This window comes from Mobula birostris, chromosome 23 (genome assembly GCF_030028105.1).
Source record: "Mobula birostris isolate sMobBir1 chromosome 23, sMobBir1.hap1, whole genome shotgun sequence".
NCBI lineage: Eukaryota > Metazoa > Chordata > Chondrichthyes > Myliobatiformes > Myliobatidae > Mobula > Mobula birostris.
The window spans coordinates 4,526,478-4,552,981 of NC_092392.1; the positions used below are offsets into that span (position 1 = coordinate 4,526,478).

Below are 26,504 nucleotides of genomic sequence, written 5' to 3' on the forward strand. Positions count from 1 at the left end.
ATTGATAATGAACCCATGAACACTATGTCACTATTCTGTTTCTGTTCTCTTTGCACTACTTACCTAATTTAATCTTATGGTAAGATGGTGGTGCATTCGATCACAGCGGCTTTTGCATGGTCAACAAAGGGTGCTTCTGTCCTTTTTAAACATATGATTGCAAGATCCCACTAGACATGAATAACTTAAGGTACTGCAATACTGCATTACCAAGTTGCTCATTGGCAGGGAAACTGAAGGAGCTGGACTTAGTGCCGATCGTGCTGCTGCTTGCGTAGGAGAGGCTTCAGAGGTGTTGGTTCATGAAGGAGGCATGTAGTCTGATAGCAAGTCACTTTTCTTGTGATTGCAAAACCCTTTTGGATATTGTTAAAAGTGGAACGTTGCTAGTCCAGTTCACTGAGTTATTGGCAGGCAGCAGGGGAGCTGCGGTGTCGCATGTTCACAGCCGCCAGGAGAGTGGCATGGAGGCCAGTGTGCTCCACTGGGGGCGATGTGGTGCAGCATCCAGGCTGGAGATAGTACTGCCGTCCCCATTTGATCAGCAGAAGACAAGCTGTATTGTGGTTGGCTGCAGATTTCATGGCATTCATAGCATTCATGGACTCAGGACCACAAGCCTTAGTGTCGCCTGTTTACAGCCGCCAGGAGAGAGGAGTCAGATCCGGTGTGCTCCACAGGGGATAGTGCGGCTGGAGATGGTGCTCTCTTGGTGGAAGACAAGCTCTGTTGTGGTCAGCTGCAGATTTCTATGGCATTCATAGACTCAGGGTCTGGACTTTTTTTTTGCATGGCTATATTTTACTGATATCTTCCATGTACTTGCTATCTTGAATGTGCTGTGTGTGACTATTGTTACTGTGTTTCGCACCTTGGCCCTGAAGTAATGTTGTCACTTATGGTTGATTGACAATTAAACTTGAATTGAATAATATATGAAAAAGGATCTAGTGCTTTCCCGGCATAAATGATGAATAAGCTCCTCTCGGGCTCCAGCTGGGTACAAGTATCGATTATAACCGACGTTTCAATGACAAACTCTGCCATTTTCATGGCGTAGTCTGTCATTGAAACATCAATTATAATCAACACCTGTATCCGGCTGGAAGAGTTTACTTGTTGAATTATATGTATTTTTTCTGTAATTTATAATTTTTTTATTGTTATGTATTGCAATATACTGCTGCCACAAAACAACAAATTTCATGACATATGCCAGTGATATTAAACCTAATTCTGATTCTGAGGAGCAAGAGAGCACTATTATGTCAGAGGTGTGGTCCTTCCAATGTTGTTAGTCAACACAAAAAATCATATGGCAATGTTTTAAAGAAGAGCGGGGAGTGATCACTAATAGTCTGCCCAATATTTATCCCTTAATCAGCATAATTAAAATTATCCAACTGTAATCATATTGATGTTTATCACACTTTGTGAAAGTGGATTGAGAGGTTTCCAATGTGACTACATTTCAAAGGCTATGAAGTATTTTGGAAACATCCAGAGTTAGTGAAATGAAAAATGTCTGACTGTATTATTCCTAATAATATACTTAAGTTGGAGTACTGTGCTCAGACCCACTTGGAGTACGGTGCACAATTCTGGTCACCTCACTACAGGAAGGACGTGGAAACCATAGAAAGGGTGCAGAGGAGATTTACAAGGATGTTCCTTGGAGCGACGGAGGATGAGAGGTGACCTGATAGAGGTGTATAAGATGATGAGAGGTATTGATTGTGTGGATAGTCAGAGGCTTTTTCCCAGGGCTGAAATGGATAACACGAGAGGGCACAGTTTTAAGGTGCTAGGAAACAGGTACAGAGGAGATGTCAGGGTAAGTTTTTTACGCAGAGAGTGGTGAGTGCGTGGAATGGGCTGCCAGCAACGGTGGTAGAGGCGGATACAATCATCATCAGGTGCTGTGCCCAGTTTGAGCTTTGACTGCCGTGGCCCACACACTCCTGTTTCGGGTCAAGTGGATCAATTCATTGGTATTCATTTCCAGTTCTCTGGCTACTGTTTCCATCATCATTTGTCCTTGTCTTCCTCTTGCTTTCTTCCCTTCAATGTTTCCCATAATTACTGTGCATTCTAACTCCTCTTTCCTAATCACATGTCTACTGAAGTTACGTTGCCTTTTCATGATCTCGTATATTATTTCTCTTTTTGTGCTTGCTCTGTTCATGACATCCTGATTAGATATCTGTTTCGTTTATGATATTCTTTGCATCCTCCTCAAAAACCACATCTCTGCTCTTTCAATTCGTTTCCTCAAGTTACTAGATATTGTCCAACATTCTGAGCCATATAACATAACTGGATAAACGTAACATTTCAGTGCTCTGAGGCGGGTTGTCATGCCTAGTTTAGTATTGGTCAGTATACAGGTGTCCCCCGCTTTTCGAACGTTCGCTTTATGAAACCTCACTGTTACGAAAGATCTACATTAGTACTCTGTTTTTGCTTTCAGAAGGTGTTTTCACTGTTACGAAAAAAAATTCAGCACGCGAAAAAATCAGCGTGCGATAAAACGCAGAGCATGCCCCGAGCAGCCGCTCTCCCCCGGATTGGGAACTACTTTGCTTTAACACATGCCTGTGAGCAGCCGTTTGCAAGATGAGTTCTATGGTATCGGAAAAGCCTGAAAGAGCTCGTAAGGGTGTTACACTTACGGTAAAACTAGACATAATTAAGTGTTTTGATCGTGGTGAACGAAGTAAGGACAATGTGAGTTTGGCTTGTGGAAGCTGATGAATGTGATGTTGAAGAGGTTTTGGCATCCCATCACCAAGAACTGACAGACGAAGAGCTGATGCAATTGGAAGAAAAAAGGATAGCAATCGAAACCGAATGAGTAATGATAAAGTATGACTTTAGTTTTGAAAGGGTACGTCAGTTTAGGAGATATTTGCAGAATGTTTTGAGTCCTTATTAAAGAACTGTGTGATAGAAAAATGTGTGAGGCTCAGCAGTCAAGCAAGCCTTTCACATCAGCCACAGCAATGACGAAACTCGACCTTCGACATTGAGGCGGGCAGAGATAGAAGAAGATGAGCTGCCTGCTCTAATGGAAGCAGACGACAAGATGACACCCTAGTGTCCCACCACCCCAACCTCCAGGCCACGGACAGATACTGATTCACGGAAAATGCAACGGTAGCCGGGACGCACACAGAACATCTTTAAGAAAAAAGCAGAAATAAACATGCTAATTAATCAGGTGCCGCCTAGCACGTAATTGTCGGCTCAGATCAGTGCCGATGTGATCGGCGATCGTCTCTGATCTGGGCTGACAATTACGTGCCAGGCAGCACCTAATTAATTAGCATGTTTATTTCAGCTTTTTTCTTAAAGATGTGCTGTGTGCCTCCCGGCTACCGCTGTGTTCTTCGCGGCAATATATCAGTCGGCGGCCTGGAGGGTGGGGGCCACTGCACCACCTAGCCTGCGACGACTCAGTCTAACACCATCATCAGTGTGCTCGATGTCTTCCCAATTCCGGTAAGTGATACTACACTGTACATGCATTATTTCTATTTTATATAGGCTGTGTATTTTTACGTGTTATTCGGTAGATTTGGCAGCTTCATAGTTTAAAGGTTACTGGACAGTGCGTTTATGCCAACAGCGCTTGCGTGAGATTTTCTACTGAGAGCGCTTGCGTGAGATTTTCGCTACGGAGATCTGTGCAGGCAATTGTTGTAGAGAAGTATTTCTACTTTATATAGGCTGTGTATTTATCATATCATTCCTGCTTTTACTATATGTTACTGTTATTTTAGGTTTTATGTGTTATTTGGCATGATTTGGTAGGTTTTTTTGGGTCTGCGAACGCTCACAAAATTTTCCCATATAAATAAATGGTAATTGCTTCTTCGCCTTATGATATTTCGGTTTATGAACCGTTTCATAGGAACGCTCTACCTTCGGATGGCGGGGAAAACCTGTACTCTTCATTCTCGTAAAGGTGTCTTTTGCCATCCCTATTCTTCTTTTGATGTCCATTTCGCACCTGCCATCTGATGTCACCCAGCTTCCTAAGTAGCAAAAGTTCTGTACTTGTTTAATGTCTTCCCCGTTTATTCTCAGCCTGCAGATAGTATTCTCCTTCTTTTTGGATATTACCATACATTCTGTCTTTTTGTAATTGATAGACCGACCCATTTTTGCACTTTCTTCATCAACTATATCAATTACGTTTTGTACTTCTTCCGTACTTGCAATTAACACAGTGTCATCTGCATATCTGAAATTATTGATGTTTTCACTGCCAGCTTTGATTCCCAAGATGTCTCTTATTTTTTGTCATATTGTTTCACTGTACACATTAGAAAAATCGGGAGAAAACACACCCTTGTCTAACGCCTCTCTTGATTTTTGTAAACTGACTCACTTCTCCATCTATCCTTATAGCGGCTGTTTGTTCCCAGTACAGATTTCTGATTAGGCAGAGGTCTTTCGAATCTGGATCTAGAGTAGTGGTTGCCAACCCATCAATCGCGATCGATTGGTTGATCTTTGAGACTTTCCCAGTAGATCCCGAAAAAAATCAAAAATAAATACACAAATACTGTTGTAATGTGAGCATTTATAAAAGTAAGTAATACTAATTAGGATAATGATAATATATCAATATTTTCGCTATTGAAAGCTGTTTGTAAAGAGAGATTGTTTCCGGGTTGTGGGGTTTTAGTTCCGTTCTTTCTGCCCAGTGCGCATGTATGTAGCTCCCCCACCATGCCCCGCATTTTCAGCGTAGCTTGTGCTGCATCAAAATGACCAATTAAATTAGATAAGAGCAGTGATCCCCAACCTCCGGGCCGCAGACCGATACACTGCTGCAAAGAAACACACCCAACACATCTTTAAGAAAAAAGTGGAAATAAACAAGCTAATTATTAGGTGCTGCCCGGCACGTAAATGTCGGCCCAGATCAGAGGCGATTGCCAATTGTGCCGCTTGCTGCTCAAAATAAGGCTGCTATTGAAGCATCATTTCACGTAAGTCACCTTTTGGCTAAACACAAGAAGCCCTTCACAGATGACGATTTATTCAAGGAAGCAATGGCCATTACCGCAGAGACTGTTTTTAATGACTTTAAAAACAAAAATGGCATCACAACCCAATATATAATATACTGCTTGGCCCTGCAACAGTGACAAGGAGGGTAAAGTCACTGTCAGAGAACATGGATCGACAAGTGTTAAAGGACTTGTCATTCTGTGAATATTTTTCGCTACAGTTCGATGAATCCCTGGATGTAATGCAAACAGCTCCGCTTGTTGTATTTGTCAGAATGGCTTTCCAGGATTTTACAACAAAGGACTTCCTCACTCTTTTGCAATTAAAGGAGAGAACGAGAGGTGAGGATATTTACAATAAGTTTAAAAAATATATCCGTGAAAATGACATCCCTATTCATAAACTGGTGGCAATTACTACTGATGGGGCCCCAAAAATGTGCGGTGTACGCTTTGGTTTTATAGCACTAAAAGACAGTGCCTACTTCGGGTCAACTTATCTATGTGAAATTGCATTTTCACAGATGAAAATTATTAAATCTATGTACAGGAGCTGTCTTACTGACAGACACCTCACAGACTGTCTCAGATTGGCTGTCTGTAGTTATGAGCCAAATTTCGGGGAACTAGCAATAAGTATTCAGCCCCAGTCATCACACTGAGTGCAAGTCAATTTTTATTCATTTATTTTTCATGTTGAAATAAAATTAAATAATGAAACTTAGAATTAAAGGTGTGAAGTATTGTAATATTCTTAAAGAAAGACAGGTATGGCCTGTTTGATATGGTAGTTACAGTGTTTTCTTGTTTGGATTAATTTGAAAGTTTGACAAAAGTATTTTGTGTAATTCAAATACAATTAGCCCAAATAAAAGGCCTCAAATTGGAAGTGCAATCTGAGCTGTTTTTTTCTCTGAACGATTTAGTAAGTAGATGCTGCCTTTCACTAAGATTGAGGTAGGGGATCTTGGGCTTAAAAAGGTTGGTGACCACTAATCTAGAGCTTCCTGTAATATTTCGAATAACTTATTGTGCTTCACTTTATCAAATGCTTTTGTGTAGTCGATAAAACAAACAAACAGATCTTTTTGCACTTGAATAGCTTGTTCTGATAGTATCCTTAACATCAATATTGCATTTCTTGTACCTTTGTCTTTCACAAAACTACATTGTTCTTTGCCTATTTCAGCTTGTATCTTACTTTTAGCTCTTGTCATCAAAATTCTTAGAAGTATCTTGGTGATATGACTCATTAAACTTATGGTCGTAGGTAATTCACATTCTATTGCTCCAGGTTTCTTAGGAAGAGTGATAAATACTGGTATTACTCCAGTCTCATAAATGTCTTTGATTAAATCAGTAAGCTTTTCAATTCCATGATCTTCAAGGGCGATAATTTATTCTATTACTAATTCATCAGGACCTACTGCCTTTCCTTTCTTCGTCTTATTTATTGCATTACGAACTTCAGATTTTAAGATACTTGGACCTTCAATGCTCTTGTTAATTTCTGGTTTTTTGCCGCGATCGTCTTCAAACAATTCCTGAATATAGTCAGTCCATCTGTTCATAATCTCATCTTTTCCATGATAAAGTCCTTTGCTTTCAAACATCCACCTGAAGAACAGAGGAGCTTTTTACCAGTGATATTCTTGATTTGTTGATGTAACCTTTTTGGATCAGTAATGGGGATTCTTTCTAATTACTCACATTCCTGGTTTAACCATTCTTCTTTGGCTTTTTGACATAAGCTTTTAACTTTTTTATCTAAGGACTTATATTCTATAGGATTTGCTTTCTTCTGTCTCCTTTCTTCTATTAGATTTTTGATTTCATCTGTCATCCATTTATTCTTTGTGCTTTTTTCTTTTTTAGGAATCACTGACTTTGCTGATTCTACCAAAGCATCCTTTAGAGAGTTAAACTTCATTTCTACATGATTGCTATCATCTTCAACAGATTCTATTTCTAGACTTTGAACTCTATTCCTTACTTCAGTTGTAAATTTTTGTCTTAAGTTTTCTTCTTTAATTAATTGCAAGTAGTCAAGGGATTGTTCAGGTATTTGCTTCTTTAGTTTTTTAAGTTTTACTTTTACATGACATATTACTGGGTTATGGTCACTATTACAGTCTGCACCTGGATATGTTTTGCATTGAGTCACTGAGTTTCTAAATCTTCGGTTTATAGTAATAAAGTCAATTTGATGTCTGATGTTATCACCTGGACTTTTCCAGGTCCATAAGCGTTGTGAATGGTTTTTAAAGTAGGTATTCATAATGACCTGATTATTCACCTTGCACCATTCTACCCACTTCTCGCCACTTTCATTCTTCTCCTAGTCCAAATTTTCCTATGGTATTTCCATCAGCATCTTGTCCTACTTTAGCATTTAGATCTCCCATGACAATAACAATATCTTGAGATTTGCATCAATCTTGGCTTGTTCAAGCTCTTCATAGAATTTATCTATATCTGCATTTGTTCCATCTGTTGTTGGTGCATATACCTGTATAATTGTTAAATCAAATGGTTGTCCTCTGAATCTAACAAGGAGCACTCTTTCTGATATTGCCCAATGCCCTAAAACACTTTTTGCCATGTTTTCATCCATAAGAACTCCTATTCCATTAGCATGGGATGTTCCACAAGAATAAATTAGTGTTTTATTTCTATTCTGACATGTTCCAACACCTGTCCAATGAACTTCGCTAATTCCCATGATGTTAAAAGACTCCTGGATAGGTATATCAAGCTTAGAAAAATAGAGGGCTTTGGGTAACCCTAGTTAATTTCTAAAGTAAGTACATGTTTAGCACAGCATTGTGGGCCAAAGGCGTGTATTGTGCTGTAGGTGTTCTATGTTTCTAAGATGATGAGTTAGTTTGATAAACATAAAGATTATTCCAGGAATGCAGGCCATAGAAGTAAGGTAGAAACAAATAAATCAAAAGGAAATCAGTGTATAATTCTTTTATTGAGAGAGGAGGAAGGAAGTGGATCACACTATCACACGGTGTGGTTTAAAGCAAAATAATATCGATACTTTTGAGGGAAAGCTGCAGTGCATAAGCCCAACATCTCATAGTGATTTTTGTGTTCACACCAATGTTGTAAAGCTCTGCAGTGCTGTGTTCAGATTTCCTAATTGCTTATCCACGAGCTATGCATAATAATGCTGACCCTGACAGAAGTCAAGGAAAAAACATACTTACATTAACTACTTCTCCCCAGGTTCTGGCCATCAATAAATACAACCCTCCTCCTGAAGTGGTAGCTGCCAACGATCATATGACCAATATTATGTATAGTTTTCTGCAGCCCCAGAGGATTTATGACAGGTAAGTCATAATTTACTGAAGTCATTGATTCAAGATATGTTCTTAGCCCCTAGAGGGCGCTTGAAGATTGCAGCACCTATACACTGGATTTTAAAGTAGTCTGATTCAACCTTTTTAATCCATTTGCTCATTACGAACTTGCTTTCAATTTATCTATGCCAGTTTTACTTATGAGAAGTTATTATTTTTGGAGGAAAAAAAGACAGGTTATTCCTACTCTGATTAGCCTTGGGCAGCATGTTGAATGTTATTAATGACACTGTAACATTGTCATTGGATTCTTTGAGGGTTTTATCACAAAATTTCGACTATGTCACATTCCTTTTAAGCTATGATTGGCACAGGCATTTTAATTTTTTGGAGAAAATCTTAGCATAGTGGGTAACCCCAAGTTCTTTCTACATTGACTAATTTAAATGAAGCTAGGGCTCTCCTCCATGTTCTGATTTGCATATCATTAAAATATATTGAAACAATTACTGGTACCAAAAACCTTTCTGGCTCTTCCAGCAAGTAAAAAAGAAATACCTTCACTATTCAAATATGGGGGGAAAGCAGCAGACAAGTTCCATTTAGCTAACTTCCACAAACAGTATTGAGAAATTATTAGATTGTGGTGACCCACTTTCTAGCACACACGAACCGGCGCGCGCTGGCAGAGAGGCCGGCCCCAAAAAGGGCGCCAGGCTATCTTCACCAGCAGGGGGAAGATCCCGCGCGTGGGAACGGGAAGGCTAAAAAGGAGACCGCAAAGTCTGAATAAATCGCTTTCATCGCAACTCCAACTCACCGACTCCGTGTGGTTATTCTAACGCTGCGTGTAGCACACCGCTACAATTGGTGACCCCGACAGCCCAAACGATATTTGGACCAGAGATGACAGACGCCACATCCGTTCACGTAGTTTCGTTAAAATTGCCAAGCTTCTGGACGCTGCGACCCCATTTATGGTTCGAACAAGCAGATGCACAATTCTACATTCGGCAGATAACCTCGGAGTCCACTCGCTACTACTACGTGCTGAGCTCCCTTGACCAGGAGACAGCTGCACAAGTTGAGGAGTTTATACAGTCGCCCCCGGAGGACGGCAAATACACAGCATTCAAAGCCCTGCTCATAAGGACTTTTGGACTTTCACGGCGTGAACGAGCTGCCTGCTTACTGCACTTGGATGGTTTGGGAGACAGGCCACCGTTGGCATTAATGAACGAAATGCTGGCCCTGGCTGAAGGACACAAACCCTGCCTCATGTTTGAGCAGGCGTTCCTAGAGCAACTGCCCGAGGACATATACCTGCTGCTATCTGACGCAGATTTCAGCAACCCCCAGGAGGTGGCGGCCCGAGCAGATGTGCTGTGGAATGCCAGGAAAGAGAGAGGGGTGCCTGTTGCACAGATCACCAAGCCACGTGCCCAGCGGCAGACCAGACCAGGCCTGGCAGCAGAGCCTACAAAACCCGGCGATGGGAGTAAGGAGCCCAACGAACAATGGTGCTTCTACCACCAGCGGTGGGACACAGAGGCCCGCCGCTGTAGACCACCCTGCAAATTCCCGGGAAACGCTAAGGCCCAGCCGCCGCTGGTGGCTACGGCAGCTGGCCATCAGGACAGCCTCCTGTATGTCTGGGACAAGCAGTGGGGACGCCGCTTTTTGGTCGACACCGGAGCAGAGATCAGCATCTTACCTCCAACGAGTTACGACACCTGCAGCAGAGAACCGGGACCCACCCTGAGGGCCGCAAATGGCAGCACAATATGAACCTACGGCACCCGCACGGTGCTGCTACAGTTCAGCTCCAGCCGGTTCACGTGGGACTTCACAGTGGCCGCCGTGGCCCAACCACTCCTGGGGGCGGATTTTCTGCGAGCCCACAGCCTGCTGGTAGAGCTGCGAGGGAAGCGATTAGTCCACACCAAGACTTTTCAAACGTTCTCCCTGGGTGAAGCAAAGTTGCCAGCCCCACACCTGGACTCCATCAGGCCGTCCGACGATGAATTCAACAGAGTCCTGGCGGATTTTCCATCAGTTCTGATACTGCAGTTCACGGCAGCCATGCCCAGGCATGGAGTACAGCACCACATCCTGACCCAGGGACCACCCCTCTACGCCCGTGTTCGAAGGAGCCTGCCGGACAAGCTCCAACTGGCGAAGGAGGAGTTCAAGAAGATGGAGGAATTGGGGAGCATACGACGGTCTGACAGCCCATGGGCACTGCACATGGTGCCCAAGGCAACGGGCGGCTGGAGACCATGTGGCGACTACCGCAGACTGAACGAGGCTACAACGCCAGACCGCTACCCTGTGCCGCACATTCAAGACTTCGCAGCAGACCTACACGGCGCAAGGATCTTTTTCAAGGTAGACCTCGTCCGGGAATACCATCAAATCCCGGTACATCCGGACGACATCCCCAAAACAGCACTCATCACTCTGTTCGGCCTTTTCGAATTCCTCCGAATGCTGTTCAGCCTAAAGAATGCCACACAGACGTTCCAGCGGATAATGGTCGCGGTGGGACGCGATGTCATCTATTTGGACGACATGCTCATAGCCAGCAGTAGTCGGCAGGAGCATCTGTCCCACCTCCGTCAACTCTACTCCCGCCTGAGCGAATTCGGCCTTATAATCAACCCAGCCAAATGCCAGTTCAGACTCAACACCATCGACTTCCTGGGCCACAAGATTACTAAAGACGGGGCAACCCCGCTGCCCGCCAAGGTAGACGCGGTCCGCCACTTCCACCGACCCAACACAATCAAAGGCCTGCAGGAATTCGTGGGTATGGTGGATTTCTACCACTGTTTCCTCCCCTCAGCAGCCTGAATCATGCGCACCCTGTTCACCCTGATGTCAGGTAAGGGCAAGGACATTACCTGGGACGAAGAGGCCGCAGCCGCTTTCGTTAAAACCAAAGAAGCCTTGGCAAACGCCGCGATGCTAGTGCACCCTAGAATGGACGTTCCTACTGCCCTCATGGTGGACGCACCCAACACAGCAGTCAGTGGAGTGCTGGAACAACTCATCGAGGGTCGCTGGCAACCCCTGGCGTTCTTCAGCAAACACCTACAACCACCCGAACTCAAATACAGTGCTTTCGACCGGGAGCTATTGGCACTATACCTGGCAATCCGGCATTTCAGATACTTCTTAGAAGGTAGGCCCTTCACCACATTCACAGACCACAAACTGCTTACCTTTGCGTTCACTAAGGTGTCCGACCCCTGGTTGTCCCGCCAGCAGCGACATCTGTCCTACATCTCCGAGTACATGACGGGCATCCAGAATGTCTTGGGAAAGGACAACATCGTGGCGGACGCACTTTCCAGACCGACCATACAGGCCCTGTCCCAGGGGGTGGACTATGCAGCGCTGGCGGAGGCACAGCAGGCAGACGATGAGATCCCTAGTTACAGAACTGCAGTCTGTGGTTTGCAGCTCCAAGACCTCCCCGTAGGCCCAGGTGAGAGGACCCTACTATGTGACGTAGCTACCGGCCAACCCCGCACTGTTGTCCCGGCAGCCTGGCGGTGGCGAGTTTTCGAGTCCATTCACAACCTAGCGCACCCCTCCATCAGGACAACCGTCCGGCTGGTCTCCAACAGGTTCGTGTGGCATGGACTTCGTAAACAGGTCAGTGAATGGGCCAAAACGTGCATGCAGTGCCAAGCGGCCAAGGTGCAGCGGCACACCAAGGCTCTGCCGCAGCAGTTCGAACCCACCCGCCGGAGGTTCGACCACATTCATGTGGATATCATGGGGCCCCTGCCAGTGTCACAAGGAGCGCGGTACCTCCTAACTATGATAGACCGGTTCACCAGATGGCCAGAGGCAGTCCCGCTCAACGACACCACCTCCGAATCCTGCACCCGAGCACTGATCGCAATCTGGGTAGCACACTTCAGGGTACCAGCCCACATTACCCCCAACAGGGGCGCCCAGTTCACCTCCAGCCTGTGGTCAGCTATGGCCAGCCTTTTAGGATCACAGCTACACCACACAACTGCCTACCACCCATAGTCGAACGGACTAGTGGAGCGCTTCCACCGTCACCTGAAATCGGCTCTCATGTCCCGCCTAGAGGGGTCTAACTGGGTTTAACTGGGTGGACGAGCTTCCCTGGGTCCTGCTTGGAATCCGCACGGCACCCAAGGAGGATCTGCACACCTCGTCGGCCGAGTTGGTGTACGGAGCACCCCTGGTAGTCCCTGGTGAGTTCATACCAGCCCCAAAGGGGCAAGAGGAAGAACCCACAGCAGTACATGAGAGGCTCGGTAACCTGGCCCCCATACCCACTTCACAGCACGGACAGAGTCCGGCCTGCGTACCCAAAGACCTGCAGAACTGTAAGTTTCTTTTTGTACGACGGGCGAACACCGGGCACCGCTACAGCGGCCCTACGAGGGGCCGTTTAAAGTGATCAGGAGCAACGGGTCCACGTTCGTGCTGGACATTGGGGGGAGAGAGGAGGTTTTCATGATGGACCGACTCAAACCGGCCCATGTGGACTTGGTGCAGCCAGTCTGGGCTCAGGCACCGCGGCGCAGAGACAGACCTCCGAAACAGAGGCCGATCCAGACTGTGGACATTGGGGGATGTATTGCCGGTTCTGGGGGGTTGTTATGTTGCGACCCACTTTCTAGCACACACGAACCGGCGCACGCCGGCAGAGAGGTCGGCCGCAAAATGGGCGCCAGGCTATCTTCACCAGCAGGGGGAAGATCCCATGCGCAGGAACAGGAAGGCTAAAAAGGAGGCTGCAAAGTTTCAATAAATCCCTTTTATCGCAACTCCAACTCACCGACTACATGTCATTATTCTAGCGCTGTGTGTAACACACCGCTACAAGATGATCTTTTTATTTTAATGAAACTGGTTGGTTTATAAATATTATTACCCTTAATCTGCGATTTGTGCTTCAAATTGTTGAATTAGAGTTACAGATCAATGTTTGCACAGGATCCTGCTCCCAAATGCTTCAAGTCTGAGCATGTGATTATCAGTGTCTCATTTGGAAATCAAACCATTTACACTCGTACCTAAGGAAAGTCAACAGCATCAGAAGCAAATCTGTGGAAAGGGAAGGTTTGCTGCCAGATCAAAGGCATCACAGGGAAGGAATACTACCAGACCAAGAGCATAAGAGTGGGTTGGATAGAGAAGGGACACTATCAAAGCAGATGTTTACTCCATCCTACCCTGGAGGGGAAGTGACAGCTAGAACACCAGCCGATAAGATGGAAAAGGCTACTGAACGGTGCATTTCTGTTAGTCTTCAGCTGCAAGCAGAAGCCCCAAAATGAGATCTTGTATTTCACTGTTCCCTGTTAAAGAAGTATTTGATGAAGCCAAGGGCCGTATTAAGATATTAGCCAATCTTCATTCCATTCTTCCCTGACCTAGCCACTTCCTGGGATGTAGCTGAACATGTGTAAATTCTAAATTATACTAATAATGAGAAAAAATATTCTCTCTGTTCTGTGAATTCTTCAAGCAGAAGACAGACTTTGTTTTATTCTAAATGTAAACTTGACTGTCCTTCAATGCCTGTGGTTGATTTGCATGTTAGCACACTGGTTGGGAAATTAATTGCTGAAGGGCAATATTCATAGGAACAGAAATATGTATTCATCCCCTTTGAAATTGTTTCTTTTTGTGACTAGATCCTGCATAATTTATCATCTTAATTCTACCTAAGAACAACCTATCAATTTAAGTTTTGAAACTGGTAACATACCTTGCATATTTTATTCCTGAAGCTCCACCTTGGTAGGTCTTAATCTTTTTTTGGATGAACTCTGAAAAATGTTAATTTCACCTCATGCACAAAAATTGAATAAAATGTGTTTATTAGAATCTGACCAATAGACAACCCTTTTACACTGGAGCATACCAATGATGTTGTTAGTTGAATTTTAAAAAATGATTTCACATTTAAATGTAACTACATAAGTTTGCTGATGACACAACAATTGTAGGCTGTATCTCGGGTAATGACGATTTGAGTACAGAGAGGAAATTAAGAACCTGGTGGCATGGTGCAAAGACAATAACCTATCCCTCAACGTCAGCAAGACGAAGGAATTGGTTGTTGACTTCAGAAGGAGTAGCGGACCGCACGACCCCATTTACATCGGTGGTGCGCAAGTGGAACAGGTCAAAAGCTTTAAGTTCCTCGAGGTCAATATCACAGATGATCTGACTTGGTCCAACCAAGCAGAGTCCACTGCCATGAAGGCCCACCAGTGCCTTTACTTCCTGAGAAAGCTAAAGAAGTTTGGCCTGTCCCCTAAAACCCTCACTAATTTTTATGGATGCACCGTAGAAAGCATTCTCCTAGGGTGCATCACAACCTGGTATGGAAGTTGTCCTGTCCAAGACCGGAGGAAGCTGCAGAAGATCGTGAACACGGCGCAGCACATCACACAAACCAATCTTCCGTCCTTGGACTCACTTTACACCGCACGCTGTCGGAGCAGTGCTACCAGGATAATCAAGGACACGACCCACCCAGCCAACACACTTTTCGTCCCTCTTCCCTCTGGAGAAGGCTCAGGAGCTTGAAGACTCATATGGCCAGATTTGGGAACTGCTTCTTTCCAACTGTGATAAGACTGCTGAATGGATCCTGACCCGGATATGGGCCGTACCCTCCAAATATCTGGACCTGCGTCTCGGTTTTTTTGCACTATCTTACTTTCCATTTTCTATTTTCTATTTATGATTTATAATTTAAATTTTTAATATTTACTATCGATTTGTACTCCAGGGAGCGGGAAGTGCAGATTCAAATATCACTGTGATGATTGTACATTCTAGTATCAATTGTTTGGCGACAATAAAGTATAAAGTATCGGAAAAGCCTAAAAGAGCTCGTAAGGGTGTTACACTTAGAGTAAAACTAGACATAATTAAGCATTTCGATTGTGGTGGACGATGTAAGGACAAAGTGAGTTTGGCTTGTGGAAGTTGACGAAGATGATGTTGAAGAGGTTTGGCATCCCATGACCAAGAACTGATAAATGAAGAGCTGATGCAATTGGAAGAGGAAAGGATGACAATCGAAACCGAATGCAGTAGCGAATGGACCGAAAGTGAACTGAACATGAAGCAACGACGTGAGATTTTCGCTGCAATAATTGCAGAAAAGTACGACTTTAATTTTGAAAGGGTACATCAGTTTAGGGCATATTTGCAGGATGGTTTGACCGCTTACAAAGAACTGTATGATAGGAAAATGCGCGAGGCTCAGCAGTCAAGCAAGCCTTCCACATCAGCCACAACAGACAATGAACCTCAACCTTCGACATTGAGGCAGGCAGACATAGAGGAAGATGACCTGCCTGCCCTGATGGAAACAGACAATGATGAGATGACACCCCAGTGTCCCACCACCCCAGTGTCCGGGCCGCGGACTGATATTGATCCGCGAAGAATGCAGTGGTAGCCGGACGCACCCAGCACCTTTAAGAAAAAAGCCGAAATAAACATGCTAATTAATTAGATGCCGCCTGGCATGTAAATGTCGGCCCAGATCAGAGGCGATTGCCAATTGCGTCGCCTCTGATCTGGGCCAACATTTATGTGCCGAGCGGCACCTAATTAATTAGCTTGTTTATTTCAGCTTTTTTCTTAAAGATGTGCTGTGTGCGTCCCGGTCACCGCTGTACCCCTGCATGCTTCGCGGATTGGTATCGGTCTGCGGCCTGGAGGATGGGGACCACTGCACCACCCCAACCTCTGACAACTCAGCCTAACACATCATCATCAGTGTGCTCGGCGCTGTCTTCCCAATTCTGGTAAGTGATACTACACTGTACATACATTATTTCTACTTTATATAGGCTGTGTATTTTTATGTGTTATTTAGTATGATTTGGCAGCTTCAAAGCTTAAAGGTTACTAGAGACAGTGTTTCTGCCGAGAGTGCTTGTGTGAGATTTTCGCTATGGTGGACAGTGCGGCAATGATTGCAGTAAAGAATTTCTACTTTATATAGGCTGTGTATTTATCATATCATTCCGGCTTTTACTATATGTTACTGTTATTTTAGGTTTTATGTGTTATTTGGCATGATTTGGTAGGTTATTTTTTGGGTCTGCGAATGCTCACAAATTTTTCCCACATATATAAATGGTAATTGCTTCTTCACTTTACGACATTACGGCTTATGAACCGTTTCATAGGAACGCTCTACCTTCGGATGGCGGGGGAAACCTGTATTTAGTGATATCAGAGATAAAAGTAGAGGGGGCAGAAATAAAGCAACACAAAATTAATAATTGTTAATGCAATGACAGTTTTCTGATATCTGGCCTGCACCTTACTTCTACTCTAATTTGGTTGAAACTAGCTCCTTTACAAATCTCATGAATGTTGCTTCATAAATAACGAAGTTGCATTAATTTAGCACATTTTGTAGCTTTGATATATCTAATAGCACCTCCAAGCCAGTTAAGTGTTTTTAAAATGCAGTGTGAAAACTTTGTATCTGATTAACTCACCACAAAATTAAATCATCACTTATGTGATTTGGGGGAAACTGTTGCCTGAATAGAAGCTTGCTTTACCATGAAACAGTGCCATGGGAGTTTTTCTCTTCATTTTCACTCTTCAAAGTACAGGCACAGTTTATGTTTAATGTCTTATCACAAAAACATGATGTATAGTGAAACATTCCTAAGTATTTCGATCTCTTGCCCCTTGTGAATAGTGCATGTCCTGATGGTCTTTCATTCTTTCCAGGTTTAGGACATTAACCTTTTAATAACCTGTTTCTCATTTTCCTCTGCAGCACTTTGCCTAACTTTGATATTCCATATCCAATGTTGGTTCTGGTGGGGGCCCAGGCCTCTGGAAAACGAGAACTTTGTCACATGATCTGTCAAGAATTTAGTGAGTATTTTGGATATTGGTAAGTACAAACAAATAGTGTGGTGTGATTTCTTTTAAAAGAATCTGTGGGATCCACAACTTTCCATTTCAGTGGGTAATTAATATTGATTCGAACAAAATCTGTTCATGGAGGAGAATAAAAGGTGAAAGGCTACAAAAGTTTTTTTAAAAAGTAACTGATATTCTGGAATGGGGATGTTCATGCTTATTCTCTTATCCCCTTAGTTTTGTTAATCTAATCTCTTCAAAAGAAGCAAGTCCTGATCATATGATTATAAAATAGGCAAATGATGTGACCTTTTTTTGACTGCTGCCACCTTCCCATTCCCAACCAACTTTTTCCTTAAATAAGTCTAGAATTACTTTGGCATAAAATTCAATCACATTGTGCACATCATTGTCCTCAGATTGAATTACTGCATAAAATTGATTTCTGAATATTGTTGTTAGTTCTTTCCAACATGAACAAAAAGAACAGAATGAGTTCTCAATCGTGTGGCTTCAACTGCTTTACAGACTTGTGCTCGAAACATGCTGAGAATGCTGTTGCAAAATTAATTGTTGTACAGTTAATGCCACTCCTGCCTGTTCAGTCCACAAACCTCAGCATAAGCAAGGATCACACGCAATAAATTGGGTCCAAGCAGACTTGTTTGTGCAACACTTAAAGGGATACACCATTGCTTTCACTGTCGTTGACAATCCATTGGACTATTAATGCAGTTCAGTTGGCTGCATTAACAGAAGAACAAGAAAATAGAGAAGTGGATAATATAAAATCATATGATTTACTTGCAGGAGTAGGCCTCTGGTTGCTGGTGCCTGCTTTGCCATTCAATAAGATCATTGCTGCTCTTTTACTTCATTGACTGTTTTTGACCATGACACTAGGAGAATTCTCTGCTCCATTTATGCAATAAGGCTGTAGGATTTTTTATGGCCTCCTCGGGGACCATTTAAGCCTTTGGTTTAACATCTTTCTAAAAATATTACCTCTGACATTTCAACAGTCCTTCATTATTGCTCTGAATTATCAAGCTAGATGAAGTGCCCAAAGCTCTGTATTTAGGTCTGAGATAAATACTCTGTCACTGAACTCTGACTTATAACCTGCCTGATAAACTATTCCAGTTTTTGATCACCTTCTGGGAAACATTCTTACTGCTGTTTATCCTAGATCTGCTCTTCAGAACCTTAATGTGAATCATCTCTTCCCATGGACCAACATGTGGTTTTGATTTTGTGTTTTGTCTCTCAAAACACATCAAGTGTTTTGAGAGTGCATCATAAACTTTTACAAGGTCTCTTCTGAGTTGTCTGTTTTGGACATGTGAGTCACAGCATTGTCCAAATAGATCAAATTCTAATGTAACTTATCACTAGCAGTAGGATTAATCTTATTATCGCCTTTTACCACTTCACTTGCATTGTATACTGTTCAGATTGCCTCAGTACCTTTCAAGTTGCAGCCTTTCTACAGCACTGTCTAGCACTAACATTGCCGGTGTGAATATGAACTGTAGTGATTTGGCATTCCTAGAGCGCATATGGAAGGGGCTTTAAATGATGTAAGCATTGGCCACTGCAGAGACAGAAAATATTATAAAGCTAAAGGGATGACTTTATAAAACAATCAAGTTATCATAATAATAATTATAAGACCATGAATAAGACAAGCAGGAAAAAAACTTAATTGTAATGGGTGAGTAGAATATTTTTTCTTTCTTTAAAAAGAAAAGTCATTAGCAATTTGGTTGTTATATATATGTGGGTTCATATGAAACAGCATCATGTAAAAGTATAGCAGAACAATGATATGCCATTGTAGCACTTTTAATGTGGTAAGGCAACCATAAGTTTTCAGGAAATTATAATATGTTCTCAAAATATATTTAATGTACTTTATTTGTTAATTAAAATAAATGAGTAAATTCACAATCAATATTTTTGATAATTTATGTTTCCTACTGATTAATGGAACTGATCTCAGAAAGCAAAATAACTTACATTTATCACGTTTTCCAAACAACTTAACATGCTAATGACCTGATCCAAAAATATAGATATACGTGATTTATTTGTGCTAATTTCTTGTTGGTTTGGTTAGAGGAATGTTTTATTTTATGCTCTAAAAGAGAAGCTTGGGAAATACATGAGGGAGACAGATATGGAGATAGATTTTGCAGTTGAAATAATGTAGGCTGCTTTATGTGGAGCATAAACACCAGCATGGACCAAAAGTATGCTTTGTACTGTACATTTCTGTGTAATCTATTAGAAATACAGTGTAAAATGTGCATCAAGTAACAGCTCAGTTGGTCATCTCATGAGCATCCATTTTGTTAGAAATTAGGATGACTTAATCAGTAATGATAGGTAAGAACTATAGTGTCACCTGTTAGATCAGTATCATTTCAGTCAGGCTTTTTATAATGCATGGTTCTGATTATGAGCTTCAACCCAAAATAGCAACAGTTCCTTCTGCCCGCAGATGTGCCTTAAAACACTGAGTTCCTCCAGCAGATTGTTTGTTGCTCCAGATGTTATTATCTGCAGTCTCTTGTGTCTCTAGGCATTGTATGAAGTACAGTGTTGTTAATGAAGTGACTTTCATCTCCCTGCAACAAATTATGAGTAGTGATTAAAGGCAAGTGTTATGAAGAACTAAATAGTCAAATAAACTGATAAATTTCATGATCATTATGTACTATGTTTCACCTTAGAAACATTTATTAACATGCCAAATGAAGTTACCACAAGGATAAAAATATCATCTTGCTAGCATTGCCGATGTACTTTAAATTATTTACCTTAAAACATGTTGCTGACACATTTGTGCAATGAAGAAAGATGAAACTGAGAAGTTCTAAGAACAAGAAAGTAAAACAAACTTCATTTAAAATGTCTTTAGCTTTTTAACTAGTTCATACTGAAAGATCTTCTGTTGCAATACAGAGTATAGCCCTGAGGAAAATAGTCCAGGAAATCATATAGATATTTGAAATAAGAAAGTGAACCATTGATTATGATGATGAGCAGATGGTTGTGCAAGAACATAGATTTTGCATTTTGTCTGGTTGAAGTGCCAACAGTAAATGAAAGCTCTGAAATTGATTAATTGGTCAGCAGGGTGCAGTGGTTTGAATGATATACCAGTTGACAAGGGAACTTTTTTTATGTAGTTCCTTTCCTATCAGTGCTAACACAGTGATTTACCTTGTGACAGTTTCAATTGGATTAAATCCCAGTTTCTGGTTCATTGAGAATCTGTAATTAATTATTCTGTTTGTGGCGTTTGCGTTGCGTTGCGCCCTGAACTCCTGGTGGAGTCGTCGGGGTGCTGTCATGGCAAGCTTTGCACCAGTCCGTTCCATCTGTCACGGTTGTGTGCCAGAGCCTGGGTCACCGCAAATGTTTTCCCTGTCCATTCTTTAATGTTGTCCATCCATCTTTTCCTCTGTCTACCTCTCCTTCTTTTCCCCTCCACATTTCCTTGTAGAACGGTCTTTGCAAGGCCACTGGATCTTGTTACGTGGCCGTACCATCTCAGCTTTCTTTTCTTCACCGTTGTGAGAAGGTCTTCATGGCGGCCATTGTGGTGCTGGATGGTCTTATGGACCTGCTCGTTTGTGACGTGGTCCAAGTATGAGATGCCCAAGATGTTGCGATAGCATCTCATTTCCAATGCCTGTATCTTCCTCTGTAGCTCTGCTGTGAGGGTCCGTGTCTCACAGGCGTAAAGGAAGATGGAGAATACCAATGCACGCAGGAGTCTGATCTTGTACTTCATGGTGATGTTGCTGTCCCTCCATATTGTCTTGAGTTTGGATAGTGCAGTCATTGTCTGTGCGGTTCTTGCCAGGACTTCTGGTCTTGATCCTTCATCACTGATGATTGCCCCCAGGTATTTGAACTGCTGCACTGTCTCAAGTTTCTGACCATGGACTGAGATGTCTGTTGTGATGGCACCATTGGCATTTGCCATGAGCTTGGTTTTCTCTGCACTTATTTCCATTCCAAACTTTGTGGAGGCTCTGTCAAGATGGCTGACCAGGTTGGCCAGTTCGTCCTCTTTTCCTGCAAGTCCATCAATGTTGTCAGCATCTGTTTGTAACTACAGTAATTATTATTTGATATCACTGTGCTTCACTGATATTTCACTGTGCTTTTGCACTTGAATCCGAGGGTGACCAATATTCATGTGGGCAGGTTTACTAGAACCGCTGGGAGTGGTTTAAACTAATATGGTAGGGGGGTGGGAACCAGTATGATCGAGCCGAGGATGAGCCAGCAGGTTTACAAGTAGATGGAGCATGTAACATGAATGTAAAGAAGGACAAATGCAGACAGAACAGAGCGAAGAGCTAAATTGTACCACAGAGGCAAAATTCAAAAGGGCGGAGAGTACAGGACTGAAAGTGCTGTGTGTAAATGCCCGTGGCATTCAGAATAAGGTGGACAAATGGACAAACTCATGGCGCAATTAGAGATTGGTCGGTATGATGTTGTGGGTATTACAGAGTCGTGAATGAAAGTAGGTCATTGATGTGAGATTAACATCAAAGGATATACTTTGTATCGAAAGGACTGGCAGGAAGGCATAGGTGGTGGTGAGGCTCTGTTGGTAAGAAATGCAATTACACTTTTAGAAAGAGGTGACGTAGGGTCAGAGAATGTTGAGTCTTTGTGTGTGGAGTTAAGAAACTGCAAGGGTAACAAAAAACATTATGGGAATCATACATAAGCCTCCAAATAGTAGCCAAGATGTGGGGCTGAGATTGCAAAGGGAGCTAGAAAAGGCATGTAATAAGAGTAATGACACAATTGTAATGGGGGACTTCAATATGTAAGGGGATTGGGAAAAGCAGGTTGATGTCGGTTTGCAAGAGAGAGAATTTGTTGAATGAGATGGCTCTTTAGAACAACTTGTACTTGAGTCTACTTGGGGAAAGGCTATCTTAGATTGGGTGTTGTGTAATAACCCAGATGTTATTAGGGACCTTAATGTAAAGGAACCCATAGGAGACAGTGATCATAATACGATTGAATTCATACAACAATTTGACAGGGAGAAGCATAAGTCACATGTATCAATATTGCAATGGAAGAAAGGAAATTACAGAGGCACGAGAGAGGAGCTTGGCCAAATAGATTGGAGGAGGATACTGGCAGGGATGACGGCAAATGAACTTAATGAGTACTTTGCATCTGTCTTCACTGTGGGAGATACTACAGTGTGCCAGAGGTCCTTCTGTATCAGGGAACAGGAGTGAGTGCCATTGCTATTACAAAGGAAAACGTGCTAGGCAAGCTCAAGGGTCTTAAGGTGGATAAGTCACCTTTACGAGATGGACTACATCCCAGAGTCCTGAGACAGGTTGCTGAAGAGATAAAAGATGCATTGGTCATAATCTTTCGATCACTTGATTCTGCATGGTCCCAGAGGACTGGAAGATTGCAAATGTCACTTCACTCTTTAGGGAGGGAGGAAGGCAAAAGAAAAGAAATTATAGGCCAGTTAGCCGAACCTCGTAGTTGGGAAAGTATTGGAGTCCATTATTAAGGGTGAGGTTTCAGGGTACTTGGAGACTAATGACAAAATAAGTCAAAGTCAGCATGATTTCTTTCAAGGGAAATCTTGCCTGACAAATATGTTAGAGTTCTTTGAGCAAGTAACAAGCAGGGTGGACAAAGAAGAGGTAGTGGGTGTTATTTACTTGGATGTTCAGAAAGCACTTCATAAGGTGCCACACATGAGGCTGCTTAACAAGATAAAATCCTATAGTGTTACAGAAAAGATACTGGCATTCATAGAGGTATGGCTGACAGGCAGGAGGCAGTGAGTGGAAATAAAAGGGACCTTTTCTGATTGGCTGCCAGTGACTAGTGGTGTTCCTCAGGGGTCAGTATTGGGACCGCTGACCATTGTTTGTCAATGATTTGGATAATTGATTGCTTTGTAGCAAAGTTTGCGGATGATACCAAGGTAGGTAGAGGGATAGGTAGTACTGAAAAAGCAATGCAATTGTAGCAGGACTTAGACAAATTGGAAGAAAGGGCAAAAAAGTGGCAGATGGAATACAGTGTTGGGAAATGTATGATAATGCATTTTGGTGAAAGGAACAATAGTGCGGACTATTATCTAAATAGGGAGAAAATTCAAACAACAGAGGTGCAGAGGGACTTAGGAGTCCTCATGCAAAACTTCCAGAGGTTCAGTTTACGAGTTGAGTTTGTGTTAAATAAGAAAAATGCAGTGTTGACATTTATTTCAAAGCAAATAGAATATAAAAGCAAGGAATTAATGCTGAGCCCTTATAAGACTCTAGTCAGGCCGTACTTGAAGTATTGACAACATATCTTGGAAAGGATGTGCTGTCATTGGAGAGTCCAGAGAAGGCTCACGAGGATGATTTCGTGAATGAATGGGTTAACATTTGAGGAGTGTTTGGCAGCTTTGGGCCTGTTGTACTCACTGGGATTTAGAAGAATGCGGGGGGATCTCATTAAAAACTACCGAATGTTGAAAGGACTAGATAGGGTGGATGTGGGGAGATGTTTCCTATAGCTGGGGTATTCAGAGCTAGAGGTCACAGCCTCAAAATTGAGGGGAGACTTTTTAGAACAGAGGTAAGGAGGAATTTTTTTTAGCCAGAGAGTAGTGAATCTGTGGAATGCTCTGCCACAGAGTGCGGTGGAGGCCAAGTCCATGGGTATGTTTAAGGCGGAAGTTGATCATTTCCTGATCAGTCAGGGCATCAAAGTATATGGCGAGAAGGGAGGTGTATGGGGTTGAGTGGGATCCTGGATCAGCTATGATGGAATGGCAGAGTGGACATGATGGGCTGAATGGCCTAATTCTGCTTTTGTGTCGTATGGTATCTTTGCTTTTGTCTGGTGAAGAAATTAGATGACTTCCCAGTTCTCTGCCAGTGCTGGTCTGAATTGATGAAAAGAAAATTGATGGTCTGAAAAGAAAAGATGACATCTAAGCTGTACGCACAAAATGCTGAAAGAACTCAGCTGAAAATCTGCAGATGCTGGAAATCAAAGCAATACACACAAAATGCTGGAGGAACTCAGCAGGCCAGGCAGCATCTATGGAAAAGAGTAAACAGTTGACAATATTTCAGGCCAAGAAACTTCATCAGGTCTAGCTTCTCATCTTTTCTTTCCAGGCCGGAAATGTTGATTGTTTACTCTTTTCCATGGCCTGCTTTCCTCCGGCATTTTATGTGTATTGCTTTGATTTCTGTTATCTGTAGATTTTCCTTTGTTTGTGACAACTAAGCAGTGGTTCCTATAAAGGAAATAATTAGAGACAGAGTCTATGTTCTCTACTTCATTCTCTGTTTACAGTTTCTGAGCATCAGTACCACCTTCTCTACTACCGTGAAACTGTCAAAGCAAAGGCATTAAGATGATCCAGATTATTCTTAAACAAAACAAAATTGCTGGAAATAGAGATTAGACAGCATCTATGGAAAGAAAAGCAGATCTAACATTCAACCCTAATAAGTTATTTCTATTTCCCTTTCCATTGATGCTGCCTTTAAATGCGTTTTCTAATATTATTTCAGATTCCTGGCATCTGCAATTTTTTTTTAGATTCTGCAATTATTCTTCTACCTCTCTTTGCTGCAGTCTGGGTATTACATTGAGGATAATAACCAAAGCTACAGCTCTTGTCACTACCTAGATGTATCCCTACATATATCATGGCCTGGAAATACATTGCTATTTCTTCGTTGTTATTAACTCTAAATCCTGACACTGCTTCCCTGCCATCGGCACCACAGTAATATAGTAGTTAATGTGATGCTATTGCAGCTTGGGCAACAGAGTTCAGGTTTCAGTCCTGGTGTCCTCTGTAAGGAGTCTGTATGTCCTATCTGTGGAATGCATGGGTTTCTTCCTGCAGTCCAAAGACGTACCAGTTAGTTGGCTAATTGGCCATTGTAAATTGTCCCATGATTAGTCATATTGTTCAACATGCAGTGCATCCATTACATTATATTACCATAGCAATACATTTAATAGTTAAATAAACTAGCAGCAATTTCATTCAGTTGGTCTGTGTAACTCCGCTATCTCCATTCAGAAGGTGCTTGATTTGTTTTATTATGTTAATGGTGGAAATGAACTCCTGAGTCATTTCCATTAGGCTAATCTACTGCATTGGCTTGAGTAGTCTTTGAATTCTAACCTGTCTTCCTTTCAATATTTCATCTTTACTCGAAAAGAGTAATTTTCTAAGACCTAAGAGGGTACCTTCCAGACATGGCATGGTAGTGTAGCAGTTAGCGTAACGCTTTACAGAGCCAGCAATACGATCGTGGTTCAAATCCGGCCGCGGTCTGTAAGTACGGCCTCCCTGTGACCATGTGAGCTTCCTCTGCATGTTCCAGTTTTCTCCCACATTCCAAAAGTATACGGGTTAATGTTTGTAAGTTGTGGCCATGCTATGTTGGCACTGGTAGTGTGGTAATACTTGTGGGCTGCCCACAATGGAATCTTCAGACTACGTTGGTCATTGACGCAAATGACATATTTTACTATATATTTTGATGTATATGTGACAAATAAAGCAAATCTTTCATCTTTTATCTTAGATTGAAGTATCAAAACTAAAACTTCTGTTTACTGCAAGTAACCTTCCAGTCAGTTTTAAATGATTGTCAAATTACTGGCATGCCCTCCTGAATTTCTAATGCACAATTCTCTACCTTAAGTACAAAGTCAGAATATGTTCCTGTTGTTCTTGGAGCTTCTGTATAATCTAATTTACAGGTGATGTAAAAGTTTGGGCACCCCTGGTTAAAATTTCTGTTACTGTGAATAGCTAAGCGAGTAAAAGATGAACTGATTTCCAAAAGGCAAAAAGTTAAAGATGACACATTTTTTTAATGTTTTAAGCAAGAAACCTTTTTTATTTCCATCTTTTATAGTTTCAAAATAACAAAAAAGGAAAAGGGCCCGAAGCAAAAGTTTGGGCACCCTGCATGGTCAGTACTTAGTAACACCCCTTTTGGCAAGTATCACAGCTTGTAAACGCTTTTTGTAGCCAGCTAAGAGTCTTTCAACTCTTGTTTGGGGGATTTTCGCCCATTCTTCCTCGCAAGAGGTTTCTAGTGCTGTGAGATTGTTGGGCCGTCTTGCATGCGTTGCTCTTTTGAGGTCTATCCACAGATTCTCGATGATGTTTAGGTCGGGGGACTGTGAGGGCCATGGCAAAACCTTCAGCTTGCGC

The 26,504-nt window shown here is 42.4% G+C and overlaps 1 protein-coding gene across 3 annotated transcripts in view; it reads left to right on the forward strand.

The window, feature by feature from the left end:
* Positions 1–26,504, forward strand: part of lrguk (leucine-rich repeats and guanylate kinase domain containing) — a 140,315-nt gene that overhangs the window by 41,540 nt on the left and 72,271 nt on the right. For all 3 annotated transcript variants that reach the window (XM_072241140.1, XM_072241137.1, XM_072241139.1), the window contains 2 exons: positions 8,256–8,362; positions 17,154–17,273. In XM_072241140.1, coding sequence (XP_072097241.1) covers positions 8,256–8,362; positions 17,154–17,273 — 227 coding nt within the window. The remainder of the gene's footprint in view (positions 1–8,255; positions 8,363–17,153; positions 17,274–26,504) is intronic.